This window comes from Glycine max, chromosome 5 (genome assembly GCF_000004515.6).
Source record: "Glycine max cultivar Williams 82 chromosome 5, Glycine_max_v4.0, whole genome shotgun sequence".
In the NCBI taxonomy this organism is placed as follows: domain Eukaryota; kingdom Viridiplantae; phylum Streptophyta; class Magnoliopsida; order Fabales; family Fabaceae; genus Glycine; species Glycine max.
Genome location: NC_038241.2, coordinates 39,755,278 through 39,775,845, shown reverse-complemented (window position 1 = coordinate 39,775,845; position 20,568 = coordinate 39,755,278). Strand labels below are relative to the sequence as shown.

At 33.3% G+C, this 20,568-nt stretch overlaps 3 protein-coding genes and 2 non-coding genes across 5 annotated transcripts; 1 reads left to right on the top strand and 4 right to left on the bottom strand.

Moving 5' to 3' along the window:
* Positions 1-720: 720 nt before the first annotated feature.
* Positions 721-5,071, bottom strand: LOC100809707 (uncharacterized). Its single transcript, XM_041015306.1, has 7 exons — positions 5,049-5,071; positions 3,808-4,210; positions 3,610-3,687; positions 3,012-3,091; positions 2,682-2,766; positions 1,787-1,955; positions 721-1,123 (listed from the first exon to the last, which is right to left on the bottom strand). The coding sequence occupies exons 1-7, from the start codon at positions 5,069-5,071 to the stop codon at positions 1,101-1,103; spliced, it is 861 nt and encodes a 286-aa protein (XP_040871240.1). The 3' UTR covers positions 721-1,100.
* TRNAA-CGC (transfer RNA alanine (anticodon CGC)) lies at positions 4,139-4,211 on the bottom strand. The gene has a single exon. It is a non-coding gene; the product is annotated as a tRNA-Ala (tRNA).
* A 102-nt stretch (positions 5,072-5,173) lies between the features above and the next one.
* Positions 5,174-10,631, bottom strand: LOC100810240 (RING-H2 finger protein ATL20). The gene is made up of 2 exons (XM_006580461.4): positions 6,906-10,631; positions 5,174-5,768 (listed from the first exon to the last, which is right to left on the bottom strand). Exons 1-2 carry the CDS (start codon positions 7,660-7,662, stop codon positions 5,311-5,313), a joined length of 1,215 nt encoding a protein of 404 aa, XP_006580524.1. The 5' UTR covers positions 7,663-10,631; the 3' UTR covers positions 5,174-5,310.
* A 995-nt stretch (positions 10,632-11,626) lies between these two features.
* LOC113001707 (U2 spliceosomal RNA) lies at positions 11,627-11,822 on the top strand. The gene has a single exon (XR_003267195.1). It is a non-coding gene; the product is annotated as a U2 spliceosomal RNA (small nuclear RNA).
* Positions 11,823-13,673: 1,851 nt separating this feature from the next.
* Positions 13,674-14,066, bottom strand: LOC102662341 (uncharacterized). Its single transcript, XM_006580835.1, has one exon. The coding sequence runs from the start codon at positions 14,064-14,066 to the stop codon at positions 13,674-13,676; it is 393 nt and encodes a 130-aa protein (XP_006580898.1).
* Positions 14,067-20,568: the final 6,502 nt, after the last annotated feature.

The following is a 20,568-nucleotide window of genomic DNA, read 5'->3' as shown; positions in this document are numbered from 1 at the left end:
TTCCATTGGATTTACACGTCTATTTTTACTTATATAGGTTCATACATATTAGTAACAAGTGTAGCTTACTGAGATTGGTCTAGTATTGATTTTTTTTTCATGCTTCTAGTAATGAAAAGATTAAATACTTTGCATAAAATCGTAAGTTTAAATCTTGTTATTATCATTGTATACCAAAAAAATATTGGTAAAAAGTGTTGTTTTGGATGTGAAAAGGAACAAAAAGAAAAGAAAAAATAAGTTATAATAATGCAATAAAGATTATACTTAGCATTTTTTAAAAATTTTTTAGCAAAGAACACTCAATAATTTCTAGTAAAAACTTTTAAAATTTTAGATGCGTAACTTGCTTCTCAAAAAATTTCCCGTTTGAGTAAAGAACACTTGTTTGTTAAAAGAAGAGAAGTTGTGGTACTTTGAATAAAGACGATACTTTCAAAAGAAGACGATAGTAAAGTAAGTTACGATAAATTACTAGAAAATTGTAGTTTTACTAGTTTGTCAAACAATAACGTTTAAGCCAAGAGGTAGCATATTCTCTTTTTGGATAATTCATTTTTCAAAAGAAAAAAGAGACTCCAGTTTGACCTGTAGGCTGTAGTATGTAAAGCTTCGAAAATGCCCAACCCACCGACGTTGTCAAATTCAAAATAAGTTCGTTACAATTTATTATAAAATAAATAGGTGTCATTGTGAGAGGTAGCCACGATGTGGTCCTAATTGATTGTGAATAATGAATAATTTGTATTTCAACCTGGGTTGGACTAGCCCTTTGTTTTGCTTTGACCCCTGGGTTAGAGAGCTGCGAGGGCGCATTTTAGTGGCAACAAATATTTGCATTAGATGACAGAGATGATCATATACAATGCAATCCTTCTGGTGACATAATGGTGATTGTTCTAAGACATCAAAATTTCAAAAACTTGCCTGCTAAAAGACACAGGTGACTGGATATTGCTCTTTTGCTCAATCAAGAAAAAGATCATTGGGCTGGGAGGTGAAGCTTGCCTAATGATACAGCACACGAATCAGATGCATCCATACAACTCAATACTTCGTCCAAAGGCATGGGCTAGGAACTAAGAAGTCTTTCAGCCTCATCATTGGCTTCTGCTTGTATTCTCTGCGAGGTAAAGTGAAATGAACACTTACAAAACAAAGCACAGACCAATGCTTCACACCTGGCATGAAAATAGTCTTCGAATAATAGTCTTCGAATTCCCTGATCCCAATGTTAACTATGCTTTGATTTGGTCATGTTTATAAATTTACTGCAATATTGAAGTACCATTTGTAAATTTTTGTAAATTGCACAGTTATATGCTTCGATGACTTTGTTATTTCTGTTTTGGTATATAATACCTGCTTTTATTTTGTATCATCATCAGACTTCTTTTGTACATACCTTGGATATTTAGTTTATGATTTGCTTTTGTTTGGATATTTAGCCTTTGATTGGCTTTTGCTTTGGTTTGGATATTTAGACTTTGCTTGACTTATGCTGTGATTGATTAAGTTTGTGGATGAGTTAAGCTACTTGTTTTGGATATTTTTTGGTTTTGTTCTTTTCTCTTGTTGTTTTTTGGCTTTTTGATGTTGCCAAAGGGGAGAGAAACCAAGGGTAGATTTTATCTAAAAACTAGGCCATAAATTCCAAATTTAAGGGGGAGTAAGGATGAATGCACGCATTACAAATTGTATATCGTTTATCTTATTTTCAGATTTTTGTCATCATCAAAAAGGGGAAGATTGTAGCTTCTACAGTTTGTTATGGACATAGCCTCACCAGGATAGAAATCAGGGGCCCTTGGACTGAATTTAAAGGGGCCCACCTTTCTATATACATTAGACAGAGCTGCCACAGCAACAGTTACCCTTTCGCCTTCTTGTGCTGGCAGATCAACTGTTTCAGTTGCAAATCTATGAGTGCGAGTCAGACCAGAAGGGGTCTGCACCTAAACAAAAGGAAAAGAAAGGATAGATGTTAAGAGGTAATATATGTGAGACTTCAGAAAAATGAAGTGTTAGGTAAGGATATCAGTAATTGACAAGAGGTTATTTCAGTAACAAATTAGTATTGAAAGGAAAAAACAAATAAATGAAGCACTAGTCTCTCAAATCTATGAGCCCATTTCCATATTGATAAGAAAAGATAACCAACTAAAATATATTCACTTGTGGAACAAATCAACTGGCTGAAACAATCAATCAAGATGGGAACAAGTAATCATAGAAAAGAAAACAAGAATCAACCAACAGGCTTAGAACATTGTATAAACACGAGAAATGCCGAAAGTTAAAGCTGGGAATGAAACCTTTACCCAGTGCAGGTACCTCCAATGAGGTCCTGGCTGGGGGAATATCACAGCAGAAGTATTTCCAACATTTATTACGACTCAACAGTCAACATTGGCATACAAAAAATTATTTTGAAAGATCATAATTATATATTTTCAGTTTGCAGTGAAATTTTCCACTACTAGACCAATTGGCATGTATTTGTAAAAATAAAAAAGTAGAGGTCTGAAAAAGATAAGACATCAAAAGGTATTCCTTGTTTCACTGGGTGCTCACTACTGAATAATCAACTTAGTCACAAATTTTATAAGTTCTCAACTACAACTATTCATCAGAAGACAACCTACTGATCAGATGTCAAAAGGTGAGTGGAGAGTGCATACCACAATAGAGTGAACAGCAGCAGGAATGCTTTGCTTCATCAATTTCACGTATCTTAACCCCCTTTCCCATGCGGTGATGTCCATGCTGCGTTCGGCAGGAGGTGATCCTTAGAAAAAGTGAATTTTCCATGATCAACACCATACACATACATATTGTATTAAAAAAAAGACAAGCATTGGCTACAACAAAATGAAGAGGGGGAGGGGAGAGCAAACACTGGAACAATTTATGTATGGTGCTTGCCATGGCAGATATAAAATACATGGATTAATAGAAATCCAAAATCAAATAATGAAAAGACTTTTTTTTGTTATATGACCAACCCCAACCTGATTTCTTCTGATTCAATACTGACTATGTCTCCCAAAACAAGTTCGTATTGGCAACGACACTTTGCACAAGATACTATCTGCAGCAGAAATGTTTGTGTTGACCTTAAAACTATCATATAATCACAATTCACAAGTAGTAAAATACAAAAGAAAATCACGAGAGACCTACCCTGTGTTTCATCCAAAAACAGATGTCTAGGATAATCAATAAAAAGATAGTTTCGCAAATCTCAACAAAAGACCATAGCAGAAAATGACTTCGCATTAACAAGAACAACTCACTTCTAGTACTGTACACACTGAAGAATGACCCTCATTGACAACATTAAAACAAACATCCTATCAAGGAACTCGTGAGTAAGAATGGAATAGAAGTTTGGCAATGATGTAGTTGCGTCATCTTTTTATCAACATGCCCAAGGGAACTAGGTTCAGTGTGAGAGGGGAATGTACACAATTTTTGCACACTGAATGAAGCACAAGCATACCCCATCCTTGATAAAAATATGATATATCCACGGAAACAAGGATCAGTGAACTACATAGATAACCAAAGTAATAATAGAATGAACATTGGGCAAAGGCAGGGGAATACCAGAATACCTTGTTGTGGCTGTGCAACACCTACAGCTATCCGACAGCTAGGGCATTTGACTATTTTCCCAAACGGAATCTGCAATAACCAAAAAGGTTAACATAGGCGTCAAAGACAAGTCCAGTCTTTGCGACAGAATATATGCGAAGTGATTCAGTGTAATGCCATTTCCTCAGAGAAAAAAGTGTTGAAGCGTACCTCCTCACCAGGAGAAACGCCGACTTCGCAAATATATCTAATAACCCTAAGAGCGTCAGAAACCCTTAACACGGCCGCTAAACCCTGAAGAGTTGTCGGCGATGATCTGCAAGGCGTCGTCGGAGGAAGAGTTGTTGGTCCAATAAGTTGGCAGCGGTGACGTTGGAGGTTCCATTGTGGCTCTGGCTCACGGAAGCTCGAATGGTTGGGGAGTGAGGAAGTTGAGAAAAATAATAGAGAGGGAAAAGGAGTGTTAGTGTTGGTGTGTTTGGGGAGAGAAGAAGAAGGGTGGTGGAAGGGCAAAATTGGAGTTGCGTGCACCGTAAAAGAATGGAGGTGCGGGGAATCGAACCCCGTGCCTCTCGCATGCGAAGCGAGCGCTCTACCATATGAGCTACACCCCCTTTATTTTTTACCCTAAAAATAACATAAATAAATAAAAATTCACTCTCCTAACAAAACTAATTTAAGAACGTATCAACTGATATTTAGAAAACACAATTCTTCTTCAAATTTGTAAATAAATTCTCATCTAATAAAATTTTATTAAATAAAGATTTAGCTAAATTTTTAACTTTAAAGTGCATGCAGAGACACAAGGTATCTTGTAAAACTAAGAACAAACCTTTTTTTTTTCTTAATTTCTCAATAATTATTTTTTTTAAAGGAAACCATATTCATGTTATTGTTGGTGATTATATTCGTCACAGGGGTTACTTAAACAGAAAATCCAAACGTATTATACTTTTTTTTTTTTTACAGAAACAAACGTATTATACTGATTATGCTACTTTATGATAAGGGTAATCAAAATAAATAATTTACAGTAAAATAAAACCATTTTAAGAACGTATAAACTATTATTTAAAAAATGCAGTTGTTCTAAAATGGTTCAAGATGACTCTCCAAAACTCAACAATCAAATTTATAAGTTCTTATTTAATAAAAGTTTATTAAATAGTAAACATAAAGACAGACACAGAAATTATACAGTAAAACTGAAAACAAACCTTTTACACTAATTTTACAATAATTATCAAATGTTTTAAAGAAAATGATGATAGTATTGCTGGTGATTATTCGATGTAAGGTTACTTTATTTTTTAAAAGAGGCAAAATTTCATTCGAATTTAGGGAACTTTTTATTCGCATTATTTGTTGTTTAGCATGTCGGCATTTTGTTATAGTTTTTTTTTTTTTTTCTTTCTTGGTACAGCCTTATTTTAATTTATTGATTAAACGTTGCTTTGATGGAAAGTTCCATTAGTTGAAGTTAATTTTCTTTTAAACTTCATTCTCCATCGTCAGGGCTTGGTTGAATTTTATTTTGTTTAAATAGATTTTTATGGCTCCTCTCGTCCATAAGTTTGAAATAAGATGATCCTTATTATTAATCTTTGGAGAGAAAAAAGAAGAGAGGTTATAACAGTGTAAGTGTAACACAGAAACCACCAGCACTCTCGATCTACAACTACATCAAGTATATATATATAAAAAGGGTATTTACTGTGGAGACCGAGAGGACGATGAAGAAGTGGGAGACAAGGAAAAAAAAGAAGCAGTGGAAGATGCCTCAGGCGAATTCCTGCACAAGGGACACGTGGCATTCAATCTGAGCCACTCATCTATGCAATCTGCGTGAAAATAATGGTTACATTCGGGAATGCTCCTCAAGGTCTCTTTGGGTTGATATTCAGAGAGGCAAATTGCGCAGGTGTTGTCATTGGGCTTCAGTAAGCGCCCACTCTCCCCAATAAGAGTTTTGGGATACTTGTCAATTGTGGCACCGTCCAGTCCCATTACGAAAGGGACGGGTTCTAGGGAAATTGTCACCGGAAGATCCGCGCTACGTCGACGATTTGTTAGCTTGCCGCAGATACAGCAAGAAATCCCGATTAGACACAAGAGTCCAGGTATTCCCACTCCTATTGCTAACCCATATTTGGCACTTCTTGAAAGACCTGTGTATATAAGGAACATCTCATCATACTATTCATATTAACTGCTGTTAGCTTTTACAGAAGCTTTTTCTTTTTTTTTTTTTGTAAATTATAAATATCTATTTAAAAATTTTGTGAGGTCTGCCTCCAAACTCATCACACTTCCTTTGCTTCACACGCTCAAACAGAACCTTGAGAATTTATTAATAATATTTTATAATCCATGCCTCACGCTTTGAAAGAAACTAACTCATCTCTAATAGTATTTCTTCTAGTTGTTGTCATATTCTTCAACTAATCATGAATCATGCTTCTTGTGTTCTATTATTCTATCACTATCCATGACTACGTGCCAAGTGTCCTAATTTTATTTTAAGCAAACGATGCCTCTAGTCCATTTTCATACAATTGAAAGTCAAAATATCAAATCACCTAACCGCTTACCTCTTAATAAAAAAAACAAGAAAGGAAAACCTCTCACGGTCATAACCCCCCAGAGACGGAAGATCTAGCTAGTAAATATCCATGTTCCCATAATATATTACCGTACTTTGATCAAACTGGTTCCCTCACTCCCATGAAAAAATCTCCTTATTCAAAGTTTGGCAACAAAAAAAGAGACTCAGTCGTTTGAAGTTTGGCAACAAAAAAGGAAATCCACTCGTTCTCACTGGACATTTTCCCTATTTAATTAAAAACATTATTCATATTTGAAAACTCCAATAATATAACACCCAATTAATATTTTTCATTCTTTTCTATCTCTATTTTCTTATCACATATAATTGTTACTACTCAGTACTAGTTTGCCGATCTCTTATCTCTCTCGTCCAAACATATATTGTCTTAATTAAAATGTTTCTTCTAAAATCTAAAGTACGAACGCATTTATTTTTATTTCCTATATATATAGTGTCAACTTCAAGCACAGCCAAACCATTCATTTTCTTTTGTTGGCATTAAACCTGAAGTTGACAAAGCGATGCTTATTTGTTTCCTCAATCGTGAAAGCCACCCCTTACCAACCAAACCACAGATTAGACAAACAACCTCAACCATCCGAAATAAACGTCAACGTCGCATGTTGTTGGGAATTAAACATAGCCACAGAACGAAAATTGAACAGGAAAAAGAAAACACGCGCACAGACGAACATACCTTTGGTGGAGTCCCTAGCGAAACACCGAACTTGAGGGGTTTTAGTTTTCTCCTTGGAGAACCCACAAACTTGGCCACTGAGTGCACAGTTCCTACAATCGGGTTCGGTCCAAACCAAATCAAGATCAGTGTTGAGATCGGGCCAGAAGGGCCACATGGGCATGTCCAACACGGGGAGAGGGACAAGAGCCCGAGACATGACCTGGCACTGTTGAGACAACGAGGGTGACGACATAATAGGTTGCGACCACGAAGCTATGACCGAGTAGTTGCTGTTGTTGCTCAGGCACGAAATTGGCACCAAGGGGTATTGAGACGAGTCCGTCACGTTGGAGGGGCATCGCAGGAAAGTGAGGTTAAAGGGAATTGTCCCATAAATCATGGGGTTTAAAACAAAAGGTGAATCCGAAACCGAAAGGCTCCACTTTTGTAAGAACCGTTTCGGGAGACACCCATCTGGGTCGTTGACTCGGATGCTTTGGGATTCGTAATCGATGCTTTTGACGGTTAAGTTACCGAAGCCTGGGAGGGTGAGAATGGTTTGTGTTCCTCCGTGGAGGCACGAAAGTTGGAAGCTTTGAACTGGGTAATACCTGCAGCCACGATCTTGGTTGGATCCTCTCAAACCGAAAGGGAACTGAATATCTATATCGCCGCAACGCAAGGTGTTGCAGTTGATCTGTTTGCTCCCTCTTGTGCTTTGGAGATTGGAAAGGAAGATGCAAAAAGCACATAATAATATGGCTGAGGGAGCCATTGATTTGAGAGGGTGGGAAGGGGGATAATTAAGAGTGGAAAGTGTGGGGGTGGGTGAGGTTGGTTTCTTTAATTGTGATTCATTAGAACAAGTAACCAAGGGAGGAAAGAAGTGGAAATGGAAGCCCCAAGTCAAATTTTTTAATGAACTACAATTGTCAACAATGGTCAATTCGGAGAATAGAGTAGCAAGCGTTCTTGCGTGGCATTCTCATTGAAATGGTCCCGCACCTAATTGACCAATTCCAAGAGACAGAAAGAAAATGCTGCTGGAGCCGCTTCTCACCACGGATTCACTGCTTCACACTTCAGCTATCCTTAGCGGTGCGTTTGTGCGATTAAACTTTCTTAGCAAAATTTCAGTCTTATTTAGCAGAACAAAAAAAAAAAAGTCTTCCCACACCAGTTGAAACAAAATACTAGAAAAATAAAAATTTCTACAGTATATCTTGAAACTTAAGCTGCACATAAAACTTATAAGACAATTTATGACATTTTTATGGTAAAATACACAAGCAAGATGAATCCCCTTGTCACCCTCAAATTGACACAGCAACTCATCTGATTGATCCTTTTGACTAGTAAAGTTAAGCTAATTAAAGGAATTGTCTAATCATATTAGTTAGACTATTCATGCATTCCACCAACTTTTTTTTTTATATATATAAGCAAATTAAACCTTATTAAACAGCCCACCTAGGCACAAGGAGTTCTGAGGAAATTCCACCAACTTTTTAAATTCAATAATAATAATAATAATATTTTTATTTTATTAACAAATTTCTAGCACATGTTTAAACTTTTATTATTTCATCTGTAAAAAAAACAATAGTTTATAAAAACTATAGTTAGAACATTTAATGGAAAAAATTAGTTAAAAAAATTGTACAAACTAAATTAACATAAAATTTAATTGTTCTAGACCTCAACTCAAATTTGTAATCAGTCATTAAGTTTACCCACTCACCAAACAGCCCAACAATATTTCATTAGATCTAGAGCTCACACAAGGGAGGAAATAAGCTACACAATAACTACATAACTACTCGCAAGGCGCCAATAGATAATTGTGTAACATTGTTCATCAACATCAAATAATTACCTTATCACATAAATAGATCTCTGATAAGACAAACAGTAATATATATGTTAGACTAGCCTATAAAAGGTGACACCATTTACGACACCAAGACTTGTTACATTTTGAAGGATCACAATATATTCACAAAGTATCTATTCATTACTTGGGTTAGTGTAGAATATTGATATCGTTTGTGAGAACGATTTGTTCTTATTCCTTGTTCACCCTCAACATGTGCTTATGAACCTCCAAACTTCTATCATCATATGAGTGAAAGTGGAAACCAAAAGGGACAACTTTGGTAGTCATCATCAATGTGGAATCAAGACAAACATATTTAAAATTTATCACTCAAATTGATCAAGAGATGCAAAATACCCCCTATGAATGGAATGAGAGGGAACTTGCAAAATGCATCAATAGTGTGGAGCTTCTAGGTAAAATAAAGTAAGGGAGAAACAGACATATGCAAAAGTAAAATGATAGAAGAAACAAAGAATATAAAGTGACAACGTGAAAAGGTATTTGCTATAGGAAAAAGGAGTTATGATGTTTGCAATAGCCATATGAACAGGATTGCAAACATTTGGGCACACTCACCAAAACCCTGAAACAAAACAACTACGTTTTAAACAAAATTGAAATTTTGGATTGGTTGTGACTGGAGTTGATTGAGAAAGTGACCATTTTGTTAAAAAAAATTAAGATTTTAACTATTTTCAAAAAATCTTTTAAATATAGCTTGTTGACATGTTTAAATAATTAACTGAGCTAAATATGTTTATAGTTTATACCTATGTTTAATTAATGCAACTGACTTTGCTATCCTGCCATGTCCTTTATAATTTGGGCTTGGTTTGTATCAAATCATTGCAATCAACTATTTGTATGTTTGGGCCACGGCCCACGATAAACAATTTTTATTTTATTATGTATAATTATAAGTAAAATTACATAGTTGATCCTAAAATTATATTAAAAAAATTTAAGAAACTCCTTAAACTAATATTTTTTAATTTAATTCATAAACTAGAAAATTATGTCCTTAAGATTAGTTTATGATAACTTGAAACCACTAATATGATAATTTATAATAACAGTTTAAAAATTTCACATACTCCGCTAAAAGAGTTTACATACTAAAAATGACTTGCTTCTCGAATAGGCAGACAAAGTTTTTAACTAGTAAAAAAAAATAAAAAAAACTTGCTAAAATACATTGCTAAACATAACCTTTATGTATAGAGTCAAAAGAATAAAGTTTAGAGATCAAAATAATAATTAAACCAATAAAAAAATCAAACAAATTAGGATCTCAACCACATTTGGGAAAAATCTCAAAGTAAAAGGAGGCCATAGAAGGACAAGCTAAAAGATGATGGTTCAGCTAGGAACAAAATTAAGCAAGCCGAATATGCACATACACATACAAATTTAGTGGGCACAGAAGAACGGGATAAGAGTTGATACTTGGTACACTATTGTCCGTGTAGGAAACTTCAATTACCAGTGACAAATCAGCCTTTCAAAGTCTCCCACAATGTATAAAGTTAGTGGAATGTAATTTGAAAAGTAATTTCTATATCAAACTGGAACAGAGGACCAAAAGAGCTACCAGTCTGAAAGTGTTTAATCAAAATTATTAGTAGGCTATTTCTTGATTCAATCTTGAGACATTATTTTTCATGAACGATTTTCTATTTATTCACACCTTACAACACAACACTAAATTTCATTCACACCCTATCAACATCAAATTCCTATGAAAAATTCAAGAGGAATCTGTAGAGTGAAAGCCTATATGAAACTTTTGAGAAAGATGGTGCACTGCAACAACTATTCGACAAAATAACAAAAACGAAGAAAACGAAATATAAAATTAAATTAACATAAAAGAAGGAAAAATAAACGTACAATCAAATTAACATAAAATATTGGCAACATTTTGAACTCATGATTATTGAATCTTTATGTGATCTTACCTAGTTTTGCTTGTTAAAATTTTCTCTCCCAGTGAGTTCTTAGGCAAGTCATATTGTGTAACTAATGTAAATATACAGAGCATGTGACCGTTTCTAAACTAGCATAAAGTTCCTTTGAAGAGTCATAGATTATGTTAATAATATAAGGGACTAAGTTCATATTCTATTTTGCTTGGGCAAAAAATGGTTCTCGTATTGAAACCTTAGTCTTAAAAGGATAGCCTAAGCATCCACATCTCGAGTAGAAGAGTACTAACTTGCACCAAGCCACCAACTCCACATTTGTCATATTTTTGGGACCAACCTGCAAACATTGTTCAAGTACCCCAAAAAGAACTTGTCTACCACAAAAAATCAGTTTAATCAATCTCGGAGTGCTCAAATGCTGAAATTGGTTAAGCCAGTTGCTAATTGTGGCTTAATAGAGATCCCAAGGGAACTAACTTGCAGAAATACCAGTTGGAGTGAGCTTTTAAGCCATGATTTGCTCCTACAAATTTGTATTACCAAACCAAGTTTGACTTCCAAATTTGAGGTCAAAAGAACAGTGTAACTCAATTTAGGCCCAAGTCTTAATATGTTATGATGCTGTCCGTTTTCCCAAGTCTTAATACTATGAAGCAAGCAACAAGCTTGAATCAAACAGCTATCCTATCCTGTAGTAATATGTTGTGATGCTGTCCCTTTTCACTCAGACTCATTTGTTAATTGTGTTTGAGGACATCCATTATCCAACATTAGAACAAGATTTGTTAGACTTGGATAGTTGCTAATCGAGAAGTCCCAGCAAATACTACAGAAACTAGAAAGCTATTGATGTAATGAAGTCCCACATCGCTCAAGAGAAATAACAAGCACTGAAGACTGAAGTATAAAACAAGCATTATTTCATTGTGCAAAGCATACCTTTCTCGGCCTTTTGGCTAAGATCAAGTGTAGTATCTGTTCTTATCAGTTTAATATCTGATATGTGGACCATCGGTTCACACGATATTAAATTAATTTTTTGAGGGGGAGGGTCCACTACAGTAGCTTGCTATTGGGGCTCTCATGTGTCGTCCATGCGTTGCACTATTGCACGGGCCTGGCGCACCCCACCTAATCAGTTTTTAAGCTTGCTCTTCACATTGTTTCTCCCCAGTATTAGCTTGCTTTTTACGTTGTCTTGCTCCTTCTAGTTGATTTGGTGGTTTTGAATTCATGCCACTGAATAATTTTTGTGTTCTCACCTAGTTTCTGTTAAAATATTGTCTCCTGAGTTCCTAACATAAGTCTACATACACAGAACATGCTAACATAAAGCTCCTTTCGTGAGTTATAGATTGTGCTAATACGGAGTTAATATTCTATTTTGCTTGGGCAAAAAAGCGGTTCTGCTATTGAAACAGTCTTAAAATGCCAAAAGCCTAAACACCAATAACTTGATAGTAGTGAATTGCACCAACTCCACATTTGTAATAATTTTGGGACCCACTGCAAACATAGTTCAAATACCCCAAAAAGAACATGTCTGCTAAATTTCTGTTTAATTCAACTCAGAATGCTCAAATTGGGTAAAGTCAGTTACTAATTGTGGCCTAAAATAGATCCCAAGGAACTAACTTGCAGAAATCCCAGTTGGCCTAAAACACAGGAAACCATCCTAAAAACCTAAACCAATAAAACCTGCAAAAAAATATCAGAAAATCAATGGTTGTTCCAGTTCAATTGGTTAGGTTATAAAAACCTTGGAACAGTCGTAGAGTAGCTTGAAATAACAAAAGATTATCCCTGTCTAGATTATAAATGATAGCTACAACATCCATGTGGGGCTTTCTAGCGAAGTAGAGTAAACTTGTGGCAAATGTGGGACTTAGCTGTACAGTGTGCAACACTGTCTATATCTATGAGGGACTTACAAATGAAATTCAGTACCTTCCATTTAAGTTTCAAGCTAAAATCATTAACGACATTTTCCCTTTCCAATTCTCATGTGTCCTTAACGACATTTTCTCTTCGGTTGCATCATACAGAGATTTGCAATCAGTCTCAAGACTGTCCCTTTCAAAAGACAATTCTGATTGCTCATCTCAAACACATGGTTCCAATCTAACGCTGGCTGCCTTGAGAAGAAGCAGCTACGAATGTGTTCTTTTGTTGCTGAATAGCTATTGGTTACGCTTGTGCCACTAGCAAAAGACTTGGTACAAATATTTGATTTGCCTAAAATTTAGTGTGTGTGATCACTGAGTTACTATCAAAATATGTCATAGTTGAATCAATAAATTTAATATATAAATATTTATTAAAAAATAAACTTTATTATGAGTTACTTCTATAGTATCCTTTAAATTTATATATAAAAGGAGAGATCAGGTTATACTAAAAAAAAATGAAAGAGTGAAAATTGGCTTGTTTGATAGAGATAAAGTAGCATGAAAATATTTGAAAAAAATATTAAGTCCCACTATACAGAAATTTCCTTCCCTCATTGGAAGAAAGCAACAGAAATAAGTAGAATGCATTAGATGGTGACTGGGAGATGGTATGCAAATTAATATGTGGAATGACTCATGGCTTTGGTCTCATGATACACCTTATGTCGATAGTCCTCATATTGAAGGCCGTAAAGATCTTAGGCTGGGTGAGCTAATTGATCCCATAAACAAAGTATGACGCCAATATGACACATGAATTAGGATAATTTCCCATAACTTGCGTAGAATTTGTAGACCATTTTCTCATGTGATTGTTGGTTACTTTAAATTAAGCTGCTTTTCTGAATATAATGTGTGTCTACTTTCTATTCATCACTTCTACCTCGACATTAATATCAAGAAAAAGAAAATAATTATCTTAATATATCATGCTTTTAATTTGTACAAAATAAAATGTAATAATTGTAGGAGCTAGAAAGAGAAGGATTGCAATCATCCAAATGAAGAAGCTTGAAATAGCTTCCCAGTACTACTACAAATTGATTGTGCCATCGGACACAATGCTAACTCGGTTAACAGGGATCAACACAAGCTCACGAGCAACATCCTCGAATTCGAGAATTCCTCCATTGTTGCATTTTGATAGCAACCGTGCAGCTTCTTCTTTTGTCAATTTGATCCTCACTCTTATCCCTTCTTTTCCTCCCACTTCATTGCCACTAACACACCTTGTCTTCTCACTATCTTCTCCCAAAATGGTAGGTTCTGATTCCGCAAAACGGACAGTTTTCTTCACTGCCTTCCTTAGCCTTTGTTTTTTGGTTAACTCATCTCTATAAACAGGTTTTGTGACTTCCAGTGGCTCTAGTTTAGATTTTTTATGTGATGCTTTTCCATTGAGGCAAGCAAATATGGTACGAATCATCTTATTAACAAGAGTTTTGAGTTTTATCAAGGAAGGAGGGAAGGCACAATTAGTTACTAGATAGGAAAGAGTGCTTGGTTAGTGTTGAGCAAAACGGGTAGGGAGGAGTGAATTTATACTAATATTTGGTATGGCTGAGAGCACTCGCCTGAAGTGTCTACTGGGGCAAACAAAGAAAATATATAATAGTAAAAGGTGTTAAGTTACCTTGGAAATTTTGTTAGCCAATGAGAGGCCTAGGCATCAACCCATGAAATTATTGACGACTAGAAATCTATTAGTCAAGATTCAAGTGATTGGATGTCAAATTAGATGCTCCCTCAACCTTTGTTTTTATTCTATTGATTGAAACCAGGGAACTTTTTCTTCCCTTTTGTTTGCATCTACGTACTGAACTTCAAAAGACTATATTCTCGTTGTTGAAAGAGTCAATATACATATGGGTTGAGGGCCACCCCTACAGCCTGTGACCAGTTCAAGAAAGTGGGACTATGTGGCAATGTCCATTTAAGACAAGCATTTTTGGCTTTGTTTAATCTTGTATTCATGGACATATGGTGTATGAAGGTTTAAGCTATGCCTTCGAAATCACCTCTCCCCTGCTGCTTGATTAGTTATCGTGAAAGACTTGTCCAACTTAATTTATCTTGTAAGTCTTGTGTGATGGCATCAGTGACAGAGACAATTGAGTTATCAAATTAACTGTTTAGTGCTGAGTAACATAGATGGTCAAGAATTGCAATATAATCATGTACCTTGGGATTGGGAGGCTACTTGGAGGGAATACCCGATTTGAAGGCAGTAGTAAATTGGAAGTGCTTCTAAGAAATAAACTATAATTTGTTATATCTTATTATATACTGATACAAGTACCAAATTTAAGAAGAAAATTTGGCATCTATGTTCTACAGACTCCATTATAAAGGACCTATTATTAAAATTAGGCTAAAATATATTTTTATTTTTTTTTATATTTTTAATTATATTGAGTTTGGTCCTTTATTTTTTTAAAAAAAATTTAATTTAGTCTTTTATATCAAAATATTATTTCCAAAACAATGATTTTTTTCGATTTTGACACACTATTTTAAACAATTTATTTTACTAATTAAATATATAAAATTTATTTCATTAGATTCGTATATAACCAAAATGATATTCAAACTAAAAACAATCATAAACATGATAAAATAACGTGAAAAGTGTATTTAGCAAGGAAGCAAAAAAAATTGAAAAAATTTAATGTGATTTTTTTTTTTCATGAGATTCATTTGTTACCCCACTTTTATCACCTTTATGGCTCTATTTGATTCAAACATATAGTGAGATATATACTATATAGTTTTTAAATATGTAAATTTAATGGAACAAGTTTCATATATTAAATTAGTTAAAATAAATTCAAAATTATGTCTCAAAATAAAAAATGATCATTATTTTGAAAGAATTATTTGGACTCACTCAAAAAATATAAAAGACTATTTTTTTTAAAAATAGTAGATAAAACTAAATATAATAAAAATAATATAAAACTAAAAAATGTATTTTAGTCTTAAATATAAAACTTGGTATGCAACAAAAGGGGCAAAAACACCAAAAAGGGTCACTTTTACATTTTATTTACTAAATAGGGGCTGTTTTGCAATTATTTACCTAGGGGGTCTGTTTTTTTATTACAAAGCGCCCCCCAGGAAGGCGCTTCCATGAAGCACGCGACACGTGGCACAACGCGGCGCACGAGGCAGCAGCAGGGTAGCGCCCCTGACACGGGCGCGTCTGGTAGCGCCCTGCCGCTGGGCGCGACTGGTAGTGCCCTGCCGCTGGGCGCGACTGGTAGTGCCCCTGACGCGGGCACGACCCAGACGCCTATGTATTTTTTAAATATATTTTAATAAATTAAGCTGATTAACGATTAAATAATTTAATAAAATATTTGACATGTACATAATAAATAAATAGTTATCACTTAAGGTTTATAGAATACTTATGTCAACATTTAAAATTGATCACAAAAATTAAAATTGTTGATTTTTTAAAAGTAAAAAATAAAATATCTCCATTAAAAAATAATGGGACTAAAAGTACAAATATAAGAGAATAGAGGAACAAAAATTGTATTTTAACAAAATTAAACATTTAAATTAAAAAAAAATACACGCCCCCCTTCCCAGTTCCGTTGAGTCTGGGAGAAAATGTATTTTTTTAGTGGGTCTAAATCTAATTTCTTTTTTTTTTAATGTTAAGAGACGTTTAAACTAAACCAACGTACTGAATCAATGTTTTACTATCAATTCAATGAGTCATCTGTCATATGCTATAAAGTTCCAAACGATCATAACTTTTTTATTTTTTTTTAAGAAACAAAAGATCATAACTTGGAAATTTCATATTTTATAAAGTTATAAAATTCATATTATACCATAGAAAACTTAATTAAATGACAATTTAATTGAGTTTCGTCGTAAATTAGAAAACTTAATTAAATGACAAATATTTTTTTAAATTATTTAATCGTTAATCAGCTTAATTTATTAAAATATATTTAAAAAATACGCGCCTGGGTCGTGCCCGCGTCAGGGGCACTACCAGTCGCGCCCAGCAGCAGGGCGCTACCAGACGCGCCCGCGTCAGGGGCGCTACCCTGCTGCTGTCTCGTGCGCCGCACTGTGCCACGTGTCGCGTGCTCCATGGAAGCGCCTTCCTGGGGGGCTTTGTAATAAAAAAACAGACCCCCCAGGTAAATAATTGCAAAACAGCCCCTATTTGGTAAATAAAATGTAAAAGTGACCCTTTTTGGTGTTTTTGCCCAACAAAAGGAGCATTTAGAAGGTAATGATTAGTTGTATTTCGTAACTACAGCATTACCAAAACCCAAGACACAACAGTGGAAGTTGGTCAAACAATTTAAGCAATCGCGTGTTGAAAATTAAAAACTATTCTTAACTCATTTACGTGGTTAAATTCTGTTTTTTACTTGAAAAAATGCCATCACATTGACTCATTTTCCATTGCTTTCTTATTCAGTCTGTTGAATATCATATCATGGCATCATAGAAAGTGATACGAAGAATAAGTCAGAGAGAAATTATGCAACGCGTTTTTGATTGAAATTAGACTAAGCTCTTCTAAAAAGAAGAAGAAAAAAATTATACTAAGCTGAGAATTCGAAACCATAGTTAGCTTTTACTACCCAGTTGGCCAGTTGTGTGTTACTATGATTTTGGGTTAACTATGTTATTGTGCGTGATATATTTTGGGTTAATGGTATAAAAAGTTTTATCAAAAAAGCTTGTGCAAAAATATAAATTGCAAAACTATTAATTAAGAACATAGTAGTGATACAAAATGGATTCACTAAAGTCAGTCTAATGGTGATGAATTTGATATTTTACATGAGATATTAGATTTAAGATTTGTTGTTGTAATTGAAAATAAAATAATAATAACAATAATAAATAAATAAATATAATTAGAAAATATTGATAGATTGAAGATTTTTTTTTTAAATTGTCCTTAATAAAAAAACTATTATATATAGTAAGACTGTTGAGTTTTGTAATATTTATTTTAGAAGTCATACTTAGAATATTTTTAATCGATAAATGCATAAAAAAAATTATACCACAACTCTTAATTAAAGAAATGAAACTTATAAAAAATTAAAACAGTTTATTAAAAATTAAAATTTCAATTCCAGCACGTCATCAATATTATAACAAAAGAAGAAATAAAAGAAATAAAAGAAGTACTACTCCTTCCATGGATATAAAGAGAATTGTTTTCCTTCCATGGATTGTTAAAGTTGTGATACACATGGCGGCAACCCTAGTACTACTCATTTTATCATATCATATGTCCACAAATTTCGTTGCAAACAAAAGTTTTCATATTCCGTTGACCCTTTTTCGCAGAGCATGGCACGACGGGGTTTTTAAATTTTGTCGTTCCATAAAAGAAAATTGCAAATACTATTTAGATTTTTAGATAAAGTACTAAGAATTTAATGAAATAATAAAAAAATATTAAATAAAAATATATTTATTATTTTATTAAAAGATATAAAAAAATAAGAATTACTTTAAATGATTGTAATTATTATTCACTAATTCAGGCTAATAATGGTAGGAGTTGATTAGAGTAGTAGACACATGAGAATTTATACTCGAACTCGATTTTTATTATCAGCATTTTAAGAATATGATTGTAATAATTTAATAAGGTGATAGTATTTCTTAATTAATTTTAGTGGCAAGAATATTTCTTACTTAATATATTTTAAAATACTTATTAATATTGTACTCATAAATATTAAAGTACCCATCTTAAAAAGTGAAACTCATTTAAACTAATCTCTTAAGTATTTCACTTATATTTTTTTCTCTTTTCTCATAAATAAATAAATAAGGATTCCTACACACAATTTTTGCAAGTGGAATTATTTTTTAAAATATTTTTTTAACTTTTTTAAATTATTATTTATATGAGTATGCTGTTATTTAAAATTCAAATACATTTCATTTTAATTATAGTTATTGTTATTATTTTCAAATTAAATTTTTATTTTAAGTTCTAACAAATTTTACTATCTTGAAAATATTAGTATTATAATTTTATTGTTATCTTGAAATTTAAATCGAATTGGATATTATTTTATATTGATTTAATTTATTGAAAAATATAATAACATAATTTTAATTTATTTAATTAAAATAAATAATTATATACAAAAATATCTATCCAATGCGAAAAAATCAATTTAGTTATAAGCCAAAATCAATTTAGTTATAAGAGAGTTACACCAAATTTAAACCGTTAATGCAATGCGAATGCAGGAGGTAGGGTTTCAAAATAGAAACAATGAGGGGTATTTTGATCTTTTAATGTTTTACTCAAAAAGAGGGGGTAGAGAGATTAAAAAAGTGAGTGGGACTATCAAATCAAAGACCATGTTTATTGCATATTATGAGAGAGGCCCTAATGTTGGGCTTGTCTAACGCAATAAATCGATTGCGAAATGGGAAAAGTGCGTTTGTAGGAAGCAGCGATGGGTGGAGCTCAGGCGTTGAAAAGAATCCCCCGCATCAAGTTTCCAAACAGCCTCTGCTTCCTACTTTTATTTATTATTATCAATTCATTCCCCTTTATTTTTATTTTATGTCTAATTTCCATTTAAGCGTAATCTGTCCCCTATATGCTTTTATAGTTTTAAGTTTATTCTTTCAGATGAAGGGGCTAATTCGTGCATGTATGCCCATGATAGTTAAAAGCTGTTGTCTAGAATTATTGAAATTAATATCTCATTTACTCTGTTTAATTGCATATAAGGATTCATCATGGACAAAATCGTGTTCTCTACCCACACCTCATCAACAACATTACTAAGGCATGGGATATGGCTAAGTGGTTGTTTGTTGTTGTTTTAAAAATTGGATCAGAGATTCAATAGTTTAATTGTGATTGAACCGTGGTCAACAAATTGTTGATTATTAAATACATATTTTCAAAACTATATAATATATACTAGATAGCAAACTAATGTAAAATTGTTAGAGAAATAAGTTTAAGTAAAATTTTAATCTAACATAAAAGAATCAAATTACATGTTTATTACCGGTGCAATATTCTGAGAACAAAAATCTTATCATTTCTCTCCCAACAAATTTGAGGGTAAATACTAATTATTTCAAACATGAAAAACTTTACCATATCATAATCAACTTCAAACCAACCAATTAATGAATACTATTGCTATCTCATTCTCATAGATTTGCACACATCAGGAACTTTACCTTATCACAATCAATCTCAAACAAACTAATCAATGGATACTATTGTTATCTCATTCTTGTAGATTTGCACACATAAGAAATTTTACCATATCACAATCAATTTCAAACAAACCAATCAATGGATACTATTGTTATCTCATATTACAAAAATCATAAAAAGCACAAGATTCCCTTGTTATGAAGAATAATGAACAAGTGGAATGAATCAAGCGGGCCCAAATCGCTTAATTGTAGCAAGAGCATGAAAAATTGAGTGTTTCTTATCACAACCTTTTTTTCGTAGCGGAAGCTTTTATCAATATATTGGTCTAACAAAAATAATTAAAGGGTTTAAATTGATTATTTCTAGAGAAGTAGATGATTTCCCTGAACAAATTTTTTATTTGGTAGGTAATATGATAAAATTACTGCGAAAGTTACGAACTTAGAAATGAAGAGTAATTTGAAGAAATAACTTTATATCTTTGTGTACTGACTCCAACTGAATTGTTTGGATGAAAGAAATCATTTTATCTACTAATCATAGACAAATTGGAGTATTACCAAATGATGCACGTATTGCCAATGTCGTAGATATAGGTACTTTGAGAATGTCTTCTTAAACACCAATGGCTCTGATGGGCAGTTTTACTAGAGAATTTTGTAAAGTTCAAACCTTTGAAACTGATTGAAGAAGGTAAGAGTTCCCAGAAGGTGGAGAATGCAAGATCTTG